At 39.7% G+C, this 13,681-nt stretch overlaps 2 protein-coding genes across 4 annotated transcripts; both read left to right on the forward strand.

Annotated features, from left to right (window-relative positions):
- The first annotated feature begins 1,012 nt into the window (after nucleotides 1-1,012).
- On the forward strand, nucleotides 1,013-3,344 carry LOC138895270 (uncharacterized). Its single transcript, XM_070179944.1, has 3 exons — nucleotides 1,013-1,289; nucleotides 2,169-2,279; nucleotides 3,277-3,344. The coding sequence occupies exons 1-3, from the start codon at nucleotides 1,013-1,015 to the stop codon at nucleotides 3,342-3,344; spliced, it is 456 nt and encodes a 151-aa protein (XP_070036045.1).
- A 5,337-nt stretch (nucleotides 3,345-8,681) lies between these two features.
- LOC104112895 (uncharacterized) lies at nucleotides 8,682-13,479 on the forward strand. 3 transcript variants are annotated; one of them, XM_009622949.4, is made up of 5 exons: nucleotides 8,682-8,817; nucleotides 9,321-9,718; nucleotides 9,954-10,100; nucleotides 10,196-10,369; nucleotides 11,434-11,997. In XM_009622949.4, the coding sequence occupies exons 2-5, from the start codon at nucleotides 9,350-9,352 to the stop codon at nucleotides 11,506-11,508; spliced, it is 765 nt and encodes a 254-aa protein (XP_009621244.1). In that variant the 5' UTR covers nucleotides 8,682-8,817; nucleotides 9,321-9,349; the 3' UTR covers nucleotides 11,509-11,997. The 3 variants fall into 3 exon arrangements, with proteins under 3 accessions (XP_009621244.1, XP_009621233.1, XP_009621238.1); XM_009622938.4 differs by lacking the exon at nucleotides 8,682-8,817 and having other exon boundaries at nucleotides 9,125-9,718; XM_009622943.4 differs by lacking the exons at nucleotides 8,682-8,817; nucleotides 11,434-11,997 and adding an exon at nucleotides 12,542-13,479 and having other exon boundaries at nucleotides 9,154-9,718.
- The last annotated feature ends 202 nt before the right edge of the window (nucleotides 13,480-13,681 follow it).

Here is a 13,681-nt window from a genome sequence, read left to right on the forward strand (position 1 = left end):
GTATAATCTACTAGAATGCTCATACACTTGTGACACCAGGTCTTGGCACACACATTGGTTGAATTAAGAGTTGCTTATTTTCTTGGTTATTTTAAATTACGGGTTGGCTTGCCTAGCTGTAGTGTTGGGCGCTATCACAACCTATAGGTGAAATTGGGTCGTGACAACATAGTATCAAAGCACTAGGTTCACGTAGGTCTCACAAGTTATGAGTAGACCTAATAGAGTCTTGTGGATCGGTACGGAGACGTCTGTAAGATCTACTCCCCTAGCTGCTAGAGGTCGAGGCAGAGGCCGAGAGAGGGCTCCAGCCCGTAGTAGAGGGCGAGGACGTTCGAGGACTATTCCTCTTATGCCACCAGTGGGTCCAGCAGAGGATCCCATTATTGAGGAGCAGGGTGAAGTGCCTGTGGCAGAGCCAGCTCAGGTGGATTTCACATTGGCACCGGGTTTCCAGGATGTTATGGGCCGTATGCTGCGTTTCATGGATAATATGACTCAGACCGGTTTATTTCTGGCAGACCCAGCCACATCCCAAGCAGGCGGGGGAGCACAGACCCCTACCGCACAGGCTCATGGACAGGCAACTGTTGTATATCAGACCTAGGGTGCACTACCCGTGGGTGAAGCCCATCCAGTAGCAGCAGCTACACCTGAGCCCAGGCCAGTTGTAGCCGTTGATCCTCAGAAACTATTGGACAGATGGACTAGACTACATCCACCTGTCTTTGGGGGTGAGCGACATGAGGATCCCCAGGATTTCATTGATCGGTGCAAGGATAGAATGTACAACATGAAGATATTAGAGTCTCATGGGGTAGACTTTGCTACTTTTTAGCTAGAGGGCAGAGCCCGTAGATGGTGGCAGTCTTATGTTCTTGGCAGACCAACAGATTCTCCTCCCATGACTTAGGACAGATTCACCCGTATTTTCCTGGACATGTATATTCCACCCTCTCAGAGGGAAGAGTTGAGGTTTCAGTTTGAGTAGCTCCAGCAAGGTCAGATGTCAATGACCGATTATGAGGCGAGGTTTTCTGAGTTATCTCGCCATGCACTTATGATACTCCCTACTGAGGCGGAGAGGGTGGGGAGGTTTGTTGCAGTTTTACATACTGGCATTCAGGCCACTATGGCTCGAGAGGTTGAGATGGGCACTTCTTATGAGCTGGTCGTAGAGATAGCCCGCAGGATTGAGGGTGTACGTCAGCGGAGCCGAGAGCAGGTTACGAGAGATAAGCGATTTAGGTATTCTGGAGAGTTCAGAGGTGCTCCGTCTGGAGGCAGATGTCAGTTCGTGAGAGGGTAGTCCAGCAGGCCCCCATATCCATCATCACCACCTCCTCGAGGTGCTCCAGTGCGACCCTATCTCAGTGTTATATCAGAGAGTTCTTATCGCCCACCAGCTATTCAGGGTTCTTCTAGTGGGTATTCAGGTCACCAGGGCCAGGATTCTAGACAACAACTTATCGCACCGAAAAATTATTATGAGGGCGGGGATCCCAGTCACATACGGAGATTCTATCCCAAACTGTAGTGTAGACCAGTGCAGCAGGGTCAGCATCCTATGATTGCTGCACCAGTTTCTCCACCAGTAGTCCGACCACCAAGAGGTGGAGGATAGGTGGGTAGGGGTTGTCCTAGAGGTGGAGGTCAGCCAGGCGGAGGCTAGCCAGTTGGCGCTACAGCTCGGTTCTATGCTTTTCCGTCCAGACCAGATGCAAAGTTCTCATATGCCATGATTACAGGTATTATTTCTGTTTGTGGCAAAGATGCCTCAGTATTATTTGATCCAGGATCTATGTATTCATATGTGTCATCTCTATTTGCTCCATTCCTGGGTGTTTCTCGTGAGTCCTTGAGTACTCCTGTTTATGTGTCCACTCTTGTGGGCAATTCTGTTATTGTGAACAATATCTACTGGTCCTGTATTATTACATTCTGTGGTTATGAAACTAGAGCATATCTCTTATTGCTTAAGATGATCGATTTTAAAATTATTCTGGGAATGGACTGGTTATCTCCATATCATGTTATTTTAGATTGTCATGCCAAGATTGTTACCTTGGCTATTCCAGCATTGCCTAAGCTGGAGTAGAAGAGTTCGTCTGTTAGTTCATTTAATCAAGTTATTTCTTTTATAAAGGCTCAACATATTGTTGATAAAGGTTGTTTGGCTTATCTAGCCTATGTTCGAGATACTACTGCAGAGGCTCCGGCTATTAATTCAGTGCATGTAGTTCGGGAGTTCTCCGATGTATTTCCTTCAGATCTTCCAGGTATGCCACCTGATCGTGATATTGATTTCTGTATTGACTTGGCTCCAGATACCCAACCTATATCTATCCCACCGTATCGCATGGCTCTGACAAAATTGAAAGAATTGAAAGAAAAGCTTGAGGAGTTACTAGCCAAAGGGTTCGTCAGACCGAGTGTATCGCCTTGGGGTGCACCGGTATTATTTATGAAGAAGAAGGATGGAACAATGCAGATGTGTATTGATTATCGCCAATTGAACAAAGTCACTATTAAGAACAAGTACCCGTTTTCGCGTATTGATGATCTATTTGACCAGTTGCAGGGTGCTAGGGTGTTCTCTAAGATCGACTTGAGTTCGAGGTACCATCAGTTGAAGATTCAGGATTCGGATGTTCCGAATACTACTTTTCGGATTAGATATGGTCATTATGAGTTTCTGGTGATGTCCTTCGGTTTAACTAACGCCCCGACAGCGTTTATGGATTTGATGAATAGGGTATTCAGGCCATATATTGATTCGTTTGTCATTGTCTTCATTGATGATATCTTGATCTACTCGCGCAGTAAGGAGGAGCATGAGCAGCATATGAGAGTAGTGCTTCAGACGCTGCGGGAACAAATGTTATATGCTAAGTTCTCTAAATGTGAGTTTGGCTAGAGTCTGTAGCATTTTTGGGGCATATTGTATCGGGCGAGGGTATTGAGGTTGATCCCAAAAAGATTGAGGCAGTTCAGAATTGGCATCGTCCCACTTCAGCGATTGAGATCAGGAGTTTCCTAGGTTTAACAGGTTATTATCGTCGGTTCGTGGAGGGGTTTTCATCTATTGCAGCACCTTTGACCAAATTAACCCAGAAGGGTGCTCCGTTCCGATGGTCTGATGATTGTGAGGTGAGCTTTCGGAAGCTCAAGACAGCATTGACTACATCACCAATGTTAGTGTTGCCTTCCGGTTCAGGGATGTATATAGTGTATTGTGATGCTTCACGCGTTGGTTTGGGTTGTGTATTGATACAGGAAGGGCGAGTAATTGCATATGCTTCACGTCAGCTGAAGCCCCACTAGAAGAATTATCTAGTACATGATTTAGAATTAGCTGCGATTGTCCACGCTCTTAAGATTTGGACGCATTATCTTTATGGGGTGTCTTGTGAAGTTTACACTGATCATCGCAGTTTGCAGCATTTGTTCAAGCAGAGAGACCTAAATCTGAGACAGCGCAGATGGCTTGAGTTACTAAAAGATTATGATATTACTATCCTGTATCATCCGGGCAAAGCAAATGTGGTTGCAGACGCCTTGAGTAGAAAGGCAGAGAGTATGGGTAGTTTGGCTTTCATTTCAGCAGAGGAGAGGCCATTAGCTTTGGATATTCAATCCTTGGCTAACCAACTTGTGAGGTTGGACATTTCAGAGACCAGCCGAGTTCTTGCATGTGTTGTAGCTCAGTCTTCACTATTTGAGCAGATCAAGACTCGCTAGTATGATGATCCACACTTAATGGTTCTTCGAGAAACAGTACTACGGGGTGGTGCCAAGGAAGTTACTATTGGCGCGGATGGTGTTCTGCGACTCCAAGATCGTCTATGTGTTCCTAATGTGGATGTACTGAGGAAAAAGATCCTAGAGGAAGTACACAGTTCTCGATATTCTATTCATCCAGGTGCTACGAAGATGTATCGTGACCTGAGGCAGCATTATTGGTGGCGACGAATGAAAAAGGACATAGTTGAGTATGTAGCTAGGTGTCTGAATTGCCAGCAATTTAAATAAGAACACTAGAGGCCAGGTGGCCTACTTCAGCAGATGACTATACTAGAGTGGAAATAGGAACGCATCACTATGGACTTTGTAGTTGGGTTGTCGCGGACCTTGCGGAAGTTTGATGCAGTTTGGGTCATTGTTGACAGGTTGACCAAGTCGGCACATTTTATTCCTGTTGTGACTATGTATACTTCAGAGAGGTTAGCCCAGATTTATATTCAGGAGATAGTTCGGTTGCACGGCGTGCCAATTTCTATCATATCAGATATAGGACCTTAGTTTACTTCATATTTCTTGAGAGCAGTACAGAGTGAATTGGGGACCCGTGTAGAGCTCGGCATAACCTTTCATCCACAGACCGACGGGCAGTCAGAGTGGACAATTCAGATTTTAGAGGATATGCTCAGGGCATGTGTGATTGACTTTGGGGGTCAGTGGGATCGTTTCTTGCCTTTGGTCGAGTTTGCTTATAATAACAGTTACCAATCCAGCATCGAGATGGCTCCATTTTAGGCTTTATATGGTCGGCAATGTCGTTCGCCCATCGGGTGGTTTGAGCCCGGTGAGACTAAGTTATATGGTACTGATTTGGTGAAGGATGCCTTGGAAAAGGTAAAGTTGATTTAGGAGCTACTTCGTATAGCGCAGCCCAGACAGAAGAGCTACGCGGATCAGAAAGCGAGTGATTTATCATTTATGGTAGGTGAAAAAGTTCTTTTGAAGGTTTCGCCGATGAAGGGAATCATGAGATTTGGGAAAAATGGGAAATTGAGCCCAAGGTTTATAGGCCCATTTGAGGTGTTGAAACGTGTTGGGGAGGTTGCTTATGAGCTTGCATTGCCTCCCAGCCTATCGGGAGTTCATCCGGTTTTTCATGTATCTATGCTTCGGAAGTATCATGCCGACCTATCACATGTGTTAGACTTCAGCACAGTTCAGCTAGATAATATCTTGGGTTATGAAGAGGAGCCAATTGCCATTATTGATAAACAGGTTCGCCAGTTTAGGTCCAAGAGGATTTCTGTAGTAAAAGTCCAGTGGAGGGGCCAACCAGTCGAGGAAGCAACTTTGGAGGCCGAGGAAAACATGCAGAGCAGATATCCACACTTATTCGACACTCCAGGTACAATTCTAAACTCGTTTTAGGACGAACATTTGTTTACGAGGTGGAGAATGTAATGACCCAACCGGTCATTTTGACCTTTAGAACCCTGTTCCCTAAAATAAAACTTCACGTATGTGCTTTTAATGATTTATGACTTGCGGGGATGGTTGGTTCGGGATTTGAAAGTGTTTGGGTTAAAATCGGAACACTTGGTTCCTTAAGTTGGCTTTAAAAGGCCAAGTTTGACTTCGATCGACATTTTGAAAAAGCAACCTCGGAATAGAATTTTGACAATTCCAACAGCTCTGTATGGTTATTTTGGACTTAGGAGCGTGTTCGAAATTTTATTTGGAAGTCCGTAGTTAAATTAGGCTTGAAATGGCTAAAACAAGAATTTAAGTTTGAAAGTTTGATCGGGGAGTTGACTTTTTGATACCGGAGTCGAAACCCAGTTCTTAAAATTTTCATAGCTCTTTTATGTCATTTATGACTTGTGTGCAAAATTTGAGGTCAATCGGACTTGATTTAATAGGTTTCGACATCGAATGTAGAAGTTGAAAATTCTAAGTTTCATTAAGCTTGAATTGGAACATAATTCATGACTTTAGCGTCGTTTTATGTGATTTGAGGTTTCAAATAAGTTCGTATGATGTTTTAAGACTTGTTGGTATATTTGGTTGAGGTCCCGAGGGTCTTGGGTGAGTTTCGGATGGTTAACGGATCAAAAGTTAGACTTAAAAAGCTGTTGTAATTTTTCCTTCTGCTGGATATTTTGGGATGTGATCGAGCCCAGATATCAATCCCAGGGTCGACGGCCTGAGGCGAAGCCATGGACAAGGCTCAGTATCGAAGCCACGATCGAAGGTCCATCTCGAGGGTCATGACCGAAGGCAATGCTCGAGGGCTAGGATCGAGACCCAAAATCGAGGGTCACAATCGAAGGCTCAGGCTCGATGCCATGATCGAGGCTATGATCGAAGGACCAGGCTCGATGCCATAATCGAGGCCATGACCGAGGTCCAGGATCGAGCCTATGATCGAAGCCACGATCGAGGCCTAGGCTCGAGGTCCATGATCGAAGCCACGATCGAGGCACAGTTCCGAAGGCTATCTGGGTAGTTTTATAACCATGTTTAACAAATTAGAGCTTGAGCAGAGATGATTTTGGATAGATTTTCAAGGAAAGACATTGGGGTAAGTGATTCTAACTCGGATTTGGTCTATATACACAAATATATCATTGTTTTCACCATGTAATTAGTGTTTTGAGATTGAAATTTGAAATTTTTTTGAAATCTCATAGAAAACAAATTTTTGAGATTTCGGTATCGATTCAGAGTCGGATTTGAGTGAAGCTGGTATGGTTGGACTCGTAATTGAATGGGTTATCGGATTTCATAATTTTCGTCGGATTTCGAGATGTGGGCCCCACAGACAAATTTTTAATTAATTTCGGATTTTTATTGAAAAAGGTAGTATTTTCTTATGAAATTGATTCCTAAAATTGTTAGTGATTGTATCGAATTATTCTTGGCCAGATTCAAGCTAGACAGAGTTGGATAATCGTGAAAAAAACCTTCTATTGGATTAAATTGGAGCAAAACGAGGTAAGTCTCTTGTCTAATCTTGTGAGGGGAAAATTACCGCATAGGTAATTAAGGTAATAATTGTTGCTAATTGTGGGGCTACGTACGCACCAGGCTCTCGGCAGTGTACACGATATTCTAGATCGGGCCGAACAACCTCGGCAGAAATTGTGCTTAATAATAATAATTACACGATACTTTGATAGTTTATTGTAACTTGTGAAGCTAATTGATAAATTGGAGATCTTTGGAATTTAAAGAATTATTATTCCTGATTGTTAAGGAATTATTGTTATTCTTGTAAATGAGACTAATTGATAAATTTGAAAATTTATTGGAATCTAATTAATATATTGAGAATTGTTGCATTTGAAGGAATTTAATTATTTCTGCTGATTAAATAAATTATTGTTATATTCTGTGAATCATGCTGATTTAGATATTTTAGTTTTATTTTAATTATTATTATTGACCCATAGTGAGTGTCAAAGTCGGCTATCTCGTCTCTAGCACTTCGAGATTCGGCTTCATACTTACTGGGTATACGTTGTTTATGTACTCATACTATACTTGCTGTAATTTTTTGTGCATGGACCTGAGGCAAGTACTAGTGGTGGACCTATCGCCTTACACCCACGTTATCTAGAGGAATAGTGGTGAGCTGCCTTTCTGAGCCTTTCTGCAGCTACCGGTGTCCCTTCTTATATTTACATTCTGTCTATTTTTATTTCAGACAGTATTTGAGGTTTTGTATAATCTACTAGAATGCTCAAACACTTGTGATACCAGGTCTTGGCACATACATTGGTTGAATTAATAGTTGCTTATTTTCTTGGTTATTTTAAATTACGGGTTGGCTTGCCTAGCTGTAGTATTGGGCGCCATCACGACCTATAGGTGAAATTGGGTCGTGACAACTTACCTCAAACCACGCTCAATCATTCAGTAAGAATGCCTTTCCCTTGATTTTCCGACTCTGATCTACTCGAATCTAGTCATAATTAATTCAATTCAGTCAATATAAATTATTGGAATAAATTCCATATGAAAATACAAATTTTCCAACAAAATATTTAAATTTAACCCAAACATCACTCATGGGGTCCATATCTCGAAACCTGACAAAAATTACAAAATATGAACGCTCATTCAACCACGAGTTCAACCATACAAATTTTACCAAATTCCGACATCAACTCGACCCTCAAATCGTCAATTTAAACCAAGAGGGTTTTCTAAATCTTCCAACTTAAATCACCAATTAAATGTTAAAAACAACCATTGATTCGGGTAATTTGACCAAAATTGAGTTAAGAACACTTATCTCGTTGTTTTCCTTGAAAATCTCTCGAAAATTGCCTCTTCCCGAACTCCAATTCGTCAAAAAGAGAAAATGGGACGAAGTCGCATTTTCAGAACTTAAACTTTCTGTCTAGTGGTTTCTTCTTCGCGAACGCGATAGGTCCATCGCATTCGCGAAGCACAAAATTGTGTTGTCCAAAACTTCCCCTTCGCGAACGCAAGTCACAGCTCGCGAACGCGATACTTTACTAGGCGAGCCTCGCGAACGTGGCCCACACTTCGCAAATGCGAAGGCAAAAATCCTCACCAACCAGTTTCCCTTTCCCGAACGCGATGCCCAATCGCGAACGCATAGCCTCACCTCTGTAATAACCTGAAATATAGTTATATACTAATTAATCGTGAGGTTGAAGAAGTAATTTTATTGATAGTTATTAAGTCAAATACTAAGCTAGTGTAGAAAATTATGGTATACTACATAAACAATTAGTGGGCCTAATTTATAATTAGGCATATACCAGGGAGCAGTATAATAAATTTAGATAATAATAGGGATTGAAAAAAACATTTGGGCCCAAACCTTATACAGCTATAAGTTTAGGTATATATATATATATATATATATATATATATATATATATATATATATATATATATATTTTACAGCTTGGTTCTCTCAGGAAAGAATATTAGAAGACAAAAATATTGTGTCGGCGTGAGTACATTAGAAGCCGTGACTACTGTGTCATTCTTCAAATTATAAGGCGTGAGGATCATTGTAGGGAAAAGACCAATTGTAAGGTATGTCTATTATTAATATTTACATACAGTAGTAGTCATGGAATTAGATAATCTTGATGATGATGGTTGGGACAATCATTTTAACGGAGATGTGCTTAAGAATGAAATAGAAAATTAATCATGATGTCATGATTGCATATAATAATGAGTCTGCAATTAAAACCTTGCTATGGAAATTATATTAATTGTACTTTTCGGCTTTGAATTTTGGAGACTCAGTATTAGCTAATGAGTGGATAGTAAAAGGAAGAAGGAAAAGTAAAAAACAAATTAAAATAAAAACAAAAAGAAAAAAAATTAAAAAGTAACATTATAATTACATAATGTAATCAACACCAATTTTCATCCCTAAAATTCGAGAGTGTAATTACACTCCTCTAATTAAATAAATTACATACATAATTAAATTACATAGTGACTAAGTAATTACTAACATGTCAAAATGTGTAATTACGCCCATGGCCAATTACTACGCAATGCTGTAATTCCCCAATTTGGTGTAGGGTTTGTAATTGTTTCGTTCGAGAGAAGCATGCAGTCGCAGCCGCCGCCACCATCACCACCAGAATCAAGCTTGTCAATCGCATCGGATTCGCCGCCGGAGAATAAACAAAAGCTCAACGAGGGAGATGGAGATGGAGATAAAGGAAGCTTGTCAATCGCATCGGATTTGCCGCGGGAGAAGAAACAAAAGCTGAGCGAGGGAGATGGAGATGGAGATGGAGATAAAGGTCAAAGCGGAGACTTATCAGCCGAATCGGATTCGGATTGCGAAATTCAGGAGGATACTATAGCTACTCCCGTCATGAAGTATTATTTAGAAGGAATTTGCCCTTGCTGCAATCAGAACGTGGACAAAGCTCTTTGGCAGAGGTACCGCCAACAAATCAAAGAGAGCCAGGTATATTCAATTAGTATTTTGTATCTTTCCTAAATTGTCACCACACAAATATTATCTCTTCTGCTTAATCCCAATATTTGCAGTTATGTGTATATACATATGTCTCTACCTTCTTTTGTTTCTTGCTTTATTATTTAGCTCTTACATGTCTTTCTTACTACTATAAGTTAACTATGCCTCTGGTGCATGCAGTAGGTGATGTTTGTGCCTGATTGGTTGAGTTGTACTTTGCTAGGGCTTTGACATTAAAGATGAAGATTGTCCTAGTGGATGCTCGATGGTGACCATCTGGCCCATGACAGGTTACTTAAAGAATCCTGAGAATGTTAAGGAGTTGAAAGATTATGCTCAAAAGGCACTTGATACATACAATGCTCGAGAGGTATTCTCTATTCACAGTTTCTATTGTCTTTCCAGTTGTTCTTTTCCTTTTGTTTTCTCTAGAAAGCTAAAAGCGTTCCCTTGTACTAATATTAGGGCGCTAAATATGTGGTCGGGAAAATTCTGAAGGTGAATGGAAGTGGCTGTCGTGACTTCCATTTCTATATTACTCTTACTGTCAAGACATCTGATGGCGAAAAGCTGTATTTTCAAGCTAAGGTGGTGCGAAGTTTAGAAGGTTCTTTGGATTTCCCAGTCGTCAGGCCTAGGGTAATGAGAACTGCTATTCATTCCTTAATTCTGTTTATATTTTGGCATGCTGAAATTTCTAGCTTTAGTCTTCAAGTTTCATGACTTTAACGATCTCATAGAAAACCTCATGAGTTTTAACTCATTAGGCTGCTGCAAGGTTTAGATTAGTCGCGACAAATTAGCATTCATTAAGAACCAACTAGCTGTTGATGGTAGATATAAGCTCGTCTAGACTAAATGTTATTCGTATCTAACTTTATGCAACACTATTTGACACAACATGCAGTTCAAGATATTAATTTTGTTTAAAATTGTATAAGTAGTAGAAGAAAATCTTAAAAATAAAGGGTTGAAAAGTTTTTTATAAAGGAAAACCACTTGAAAGTTCAAGTTTGATTAATTACTGAACTTCAAAATATGTTTGTATGAGATAATGTTATTAGTTGAATACTAGAGTGATCAAATATTTGAGTTGCAAGTAAAGTGTGATTATTTGAGATGAAGGAAGCATTGGAGGACCTGAAACATATGTCTAAACTATATGTGATATCCAAGTTGCTGTCCTTGTCAAATAAATCTCTGAAGAGAAACTTGTCCTAATACTTATAGACTCTGAAATTAGGAAAACTAGCCACTGGATCAAGAGCAATTGTGGCTCTGTTTTTTAGGAATTCTTTCAGGATTGTGAACCTGGAGAGAGTGAAAACTTGGTGCATTAGACCTTAGCCAAGACACTGGTTCGTTCGAGGGCTTTCCTCCCTCCCTCTCACCTCTCCCTCTCCCTCTCTCTCTCTCTCTCTCTCTCTCTCTCTCTCTCTCTCTCTCTCTCTCTCTCTCTCTCTCACACACACACACACACACACTCACACGGATTCTCCCTCTCTCTCTCTCTCTGCATGTTGCTGCTGCTGCACTCAACCTAAATTTCCTAGTCTTTTGTCTTAATCCCTTCATGAAAAACATGTCATCCCTAATTTGTGCTTCATCAAGTTTAGTTTGTCCCCTCTCCCGTGGCCTCAAGGTTTGGTTTCGTTCCAATTCCCCTTATTCTGATCTTTATTTCTCCATTCTCACTTTCATAGGCTCATCTGAACCACACCCAGCCGTCACAGATTCCTCCTGTGCTGTCCAATGCTAAGAGATTAGGCGTCCTTTAATTTATCAGTTCTTTGTCAACTCTGTATTATTTTTATATGCGGGGTTTGGGTGGTCAATGAAGCAAGAGTAAAGAAAGAAGACGAGAAATTTGGGGACCCAAATTTGTGGCAAATGAAGTGGGTGCAAACCTTGGAGACTTGAGTTCATATTCTAGCGGAAGTAAAAATATTAGGTGACTTCTTACCATTTGCTGTGGGCGGCGTTACCTTGTAATTGGGCTGGTGGGAGGTACCAGCTACTCGTGGAATTGTCAAGGTGTGGCGCAAGTTGGCCCGCACACGAGAAATTTGAAATTGTCGTAGTTTCACTGATGCATCTGTTGTGTGCTCGCCAATTATTTTAGAGTACGCTTTCTACTTTTGAAATCTCCCTGAACATAATTTTTTGGTAATACACTTTCCTTTATATGCAATATGATAGCTTTATTTGTTAGATAGACGTTCTTTAATTGCTTATTGTTTTTATATGAATTCCAGTGTTTCAAATGATTTGTACTCTCTACCTCATCTCTTGATTTTTAGAGAAATAGGTAAAAAGTTCCATAGAATTCTCCCCACCTACCGTTTAATCAATAGTGCCATAGAACTCACAATTTTTGCAAACTGAAATTCATTCACCTATGGTAGAATGAGTGTTACTATGTCATGATTATGTAACTAGCATTGCTTGCTGGCAGATTACATAATGTGTGTGATGCTTCTTTGGCTCGTGATTTTTTAACTTTGTTGAGAATAATTTGAAGAGGAGAAAAAGGTAAATGAAAGCAGCACTGCCTAAGAAGTTTCTTTTCCCTCTTTGGAACATGCTTTGTGAGAAAATGAACGCAGAAATGACATTTAGTTTTGATTAAGCCCAAGAAGTGAACCTGGAAACTGTTTTTGTAAACCTGATCATCTACTTTAGGATCCGGGGGATAATGGGTGCTGTACTGCTCTAGGAGCATTACCTTTTCCACTGGGCTGTACTACTGCTTAAAAAATGGTAAATTTCAGCATTTGCAAATTGCTAACTTTCACTTATGATATTATGTAGGCGAAGGGAGATAAGGACATATGGTGATGTGAAGTCTGTGCATCAAGGTTTAGCTTTATAGTAACAATGTTGGACAGGATTAGCAGCTTTTTGGTGATATACTATTTAATTGCCCTTCTTATAGCCTTTTTGGCCAAGCTTTTTCCTAGTCCAAAAGTGATTTTTTTTTTCAAAAAAGTATTTTTTTCCTAAACTTGACGTGTTTGGCCAAGCTTTTTTTGAAAAAAAAAAAAAAGTACTTTTGAGAAGAAGCAGAATTATTTTTTGAGAAACAGAAAAAAATAGCTTCTCTCCGGAAGTATAGTTTTGAATTTTCGTCTTACCAAAAATACCCTTAGCAAAATGTAGTATATTCCAAAATAACCTTACTTATTCTAAACCTAATACTTGGGATTTTAATATATAAATATTTTTTTTTTTAGGATAGCTCTCTAATAATATATGGTGACTTCTAGGGTGAATGCTTTTATATTTATTGAATAATTTTTTGATTTATTTAAATCATCTTGAAAGAATTAAAGTACTTTTTCATTTTATTATCATATTTTACTTAAATAAAATAAAAAAACTTAATTATTATCTTTCATAATAAAATTTTGAAATTATTTATTTACTTACATAATATTAACTATTAAGTAAATCTCTCATGTTCTAATTTGTAATTTGATACTTGAAAGCACTTTTTGAAAAGCTTGGCCAAACACAAATTATTATTTAAAAGTGCTTTTCATATTTATTAGCTAAGCACAAACTGCTTCTCCGTAAATACTTTTTGGAAAAGCAGTTTTGAAAAAAAAACACTTCTCACAGGAAGTTGATTTTTCTAGCTTGGCCAACCGGGCTATTAAGTTTTTGGCCATGTTAAAGTTATGTCATAAGATGTTATAATTAACTCAAGATTGGGTGGAGCCTAATCAGTATTCCTTTCGTTGGGTGAATCTTGAGACTCCTGGTCATCGCTTGGTCTGTTGCCACTATAAACATGGCTATACTAAAATGTTAACAAAGAAACTTGAGAAGGGTGTGTTTAATAAAAAATGTAAGTAAAGCAAGAGCGTCCTGCAAAAGGTGGTGCTATTTTGAGTGTTTTTTTTAAACCAAAATTGTCTCTTACCTGATTAAATATCATAGTTTAAGTCG

This window comes from Nicotiana tomentosiformis, chromosome 7 (genome assembly GCF_000390325.3).
Source record: "Nicotiana tomentosiformis chromosome 7, ASM39032v3, whole genome shotgun sequence".
In the NCBI taxonomy this organism is placed as follows: domain Eukaryota; kingdom Viridiplantae; phylum Streptophyta; class Magnoliopsida; order Solanales; family Solanaceae; genus Nicotiana; species Nicotiana tomentosiformis.

Excerpts from the sequence above, each read along its gene's own strand:
- LOC104112895 (XM_009622938.4), top strand. The coding sequence starts at position 9,260 with ATGTGTAATTACGCCCATGGCCAATTACTACGCAATGCTGTAATTCCC. Across the intron at positions 9,719-9,953 it reads AACAAATCAAAGAGAGCCAG|GGCTTTGACATTAAAGATGA; the intron begins GTATATTCAATT and ends GTACTTTGCTAG. Across the intron at positions 10,370-11,433 it reads TCCCAGTCGTCAGGCCTAGG|GCTCATCTGAACCACACCCA; the intron begins GTAATGAGAACT and ends TCACTTTCATAG.
- LOC138895270 (XM_070179944.1), top strand. The coding sequence starts at position 1,013 with ATGACCGATTATGAGGCGAGGTTTTCTGAGTTATCTCGCCATGCACTT. Across the intron at positions 1,290-2,168 it reads TGCTCCGTCTGGAGGCAGAT|GTTGTTTGGCTTATCTAGCC; the intron begins GTCAGTTCGTGA and ends TTGTTGATAAAG. Across the intron at positions 2,280-3,276 it reads ATTTCCTTCAGATCTTCCAG|GAAGGGCGAGTAATTGCATA; the intron begins GTATGCCACCTG and ends GTATTGATACAG.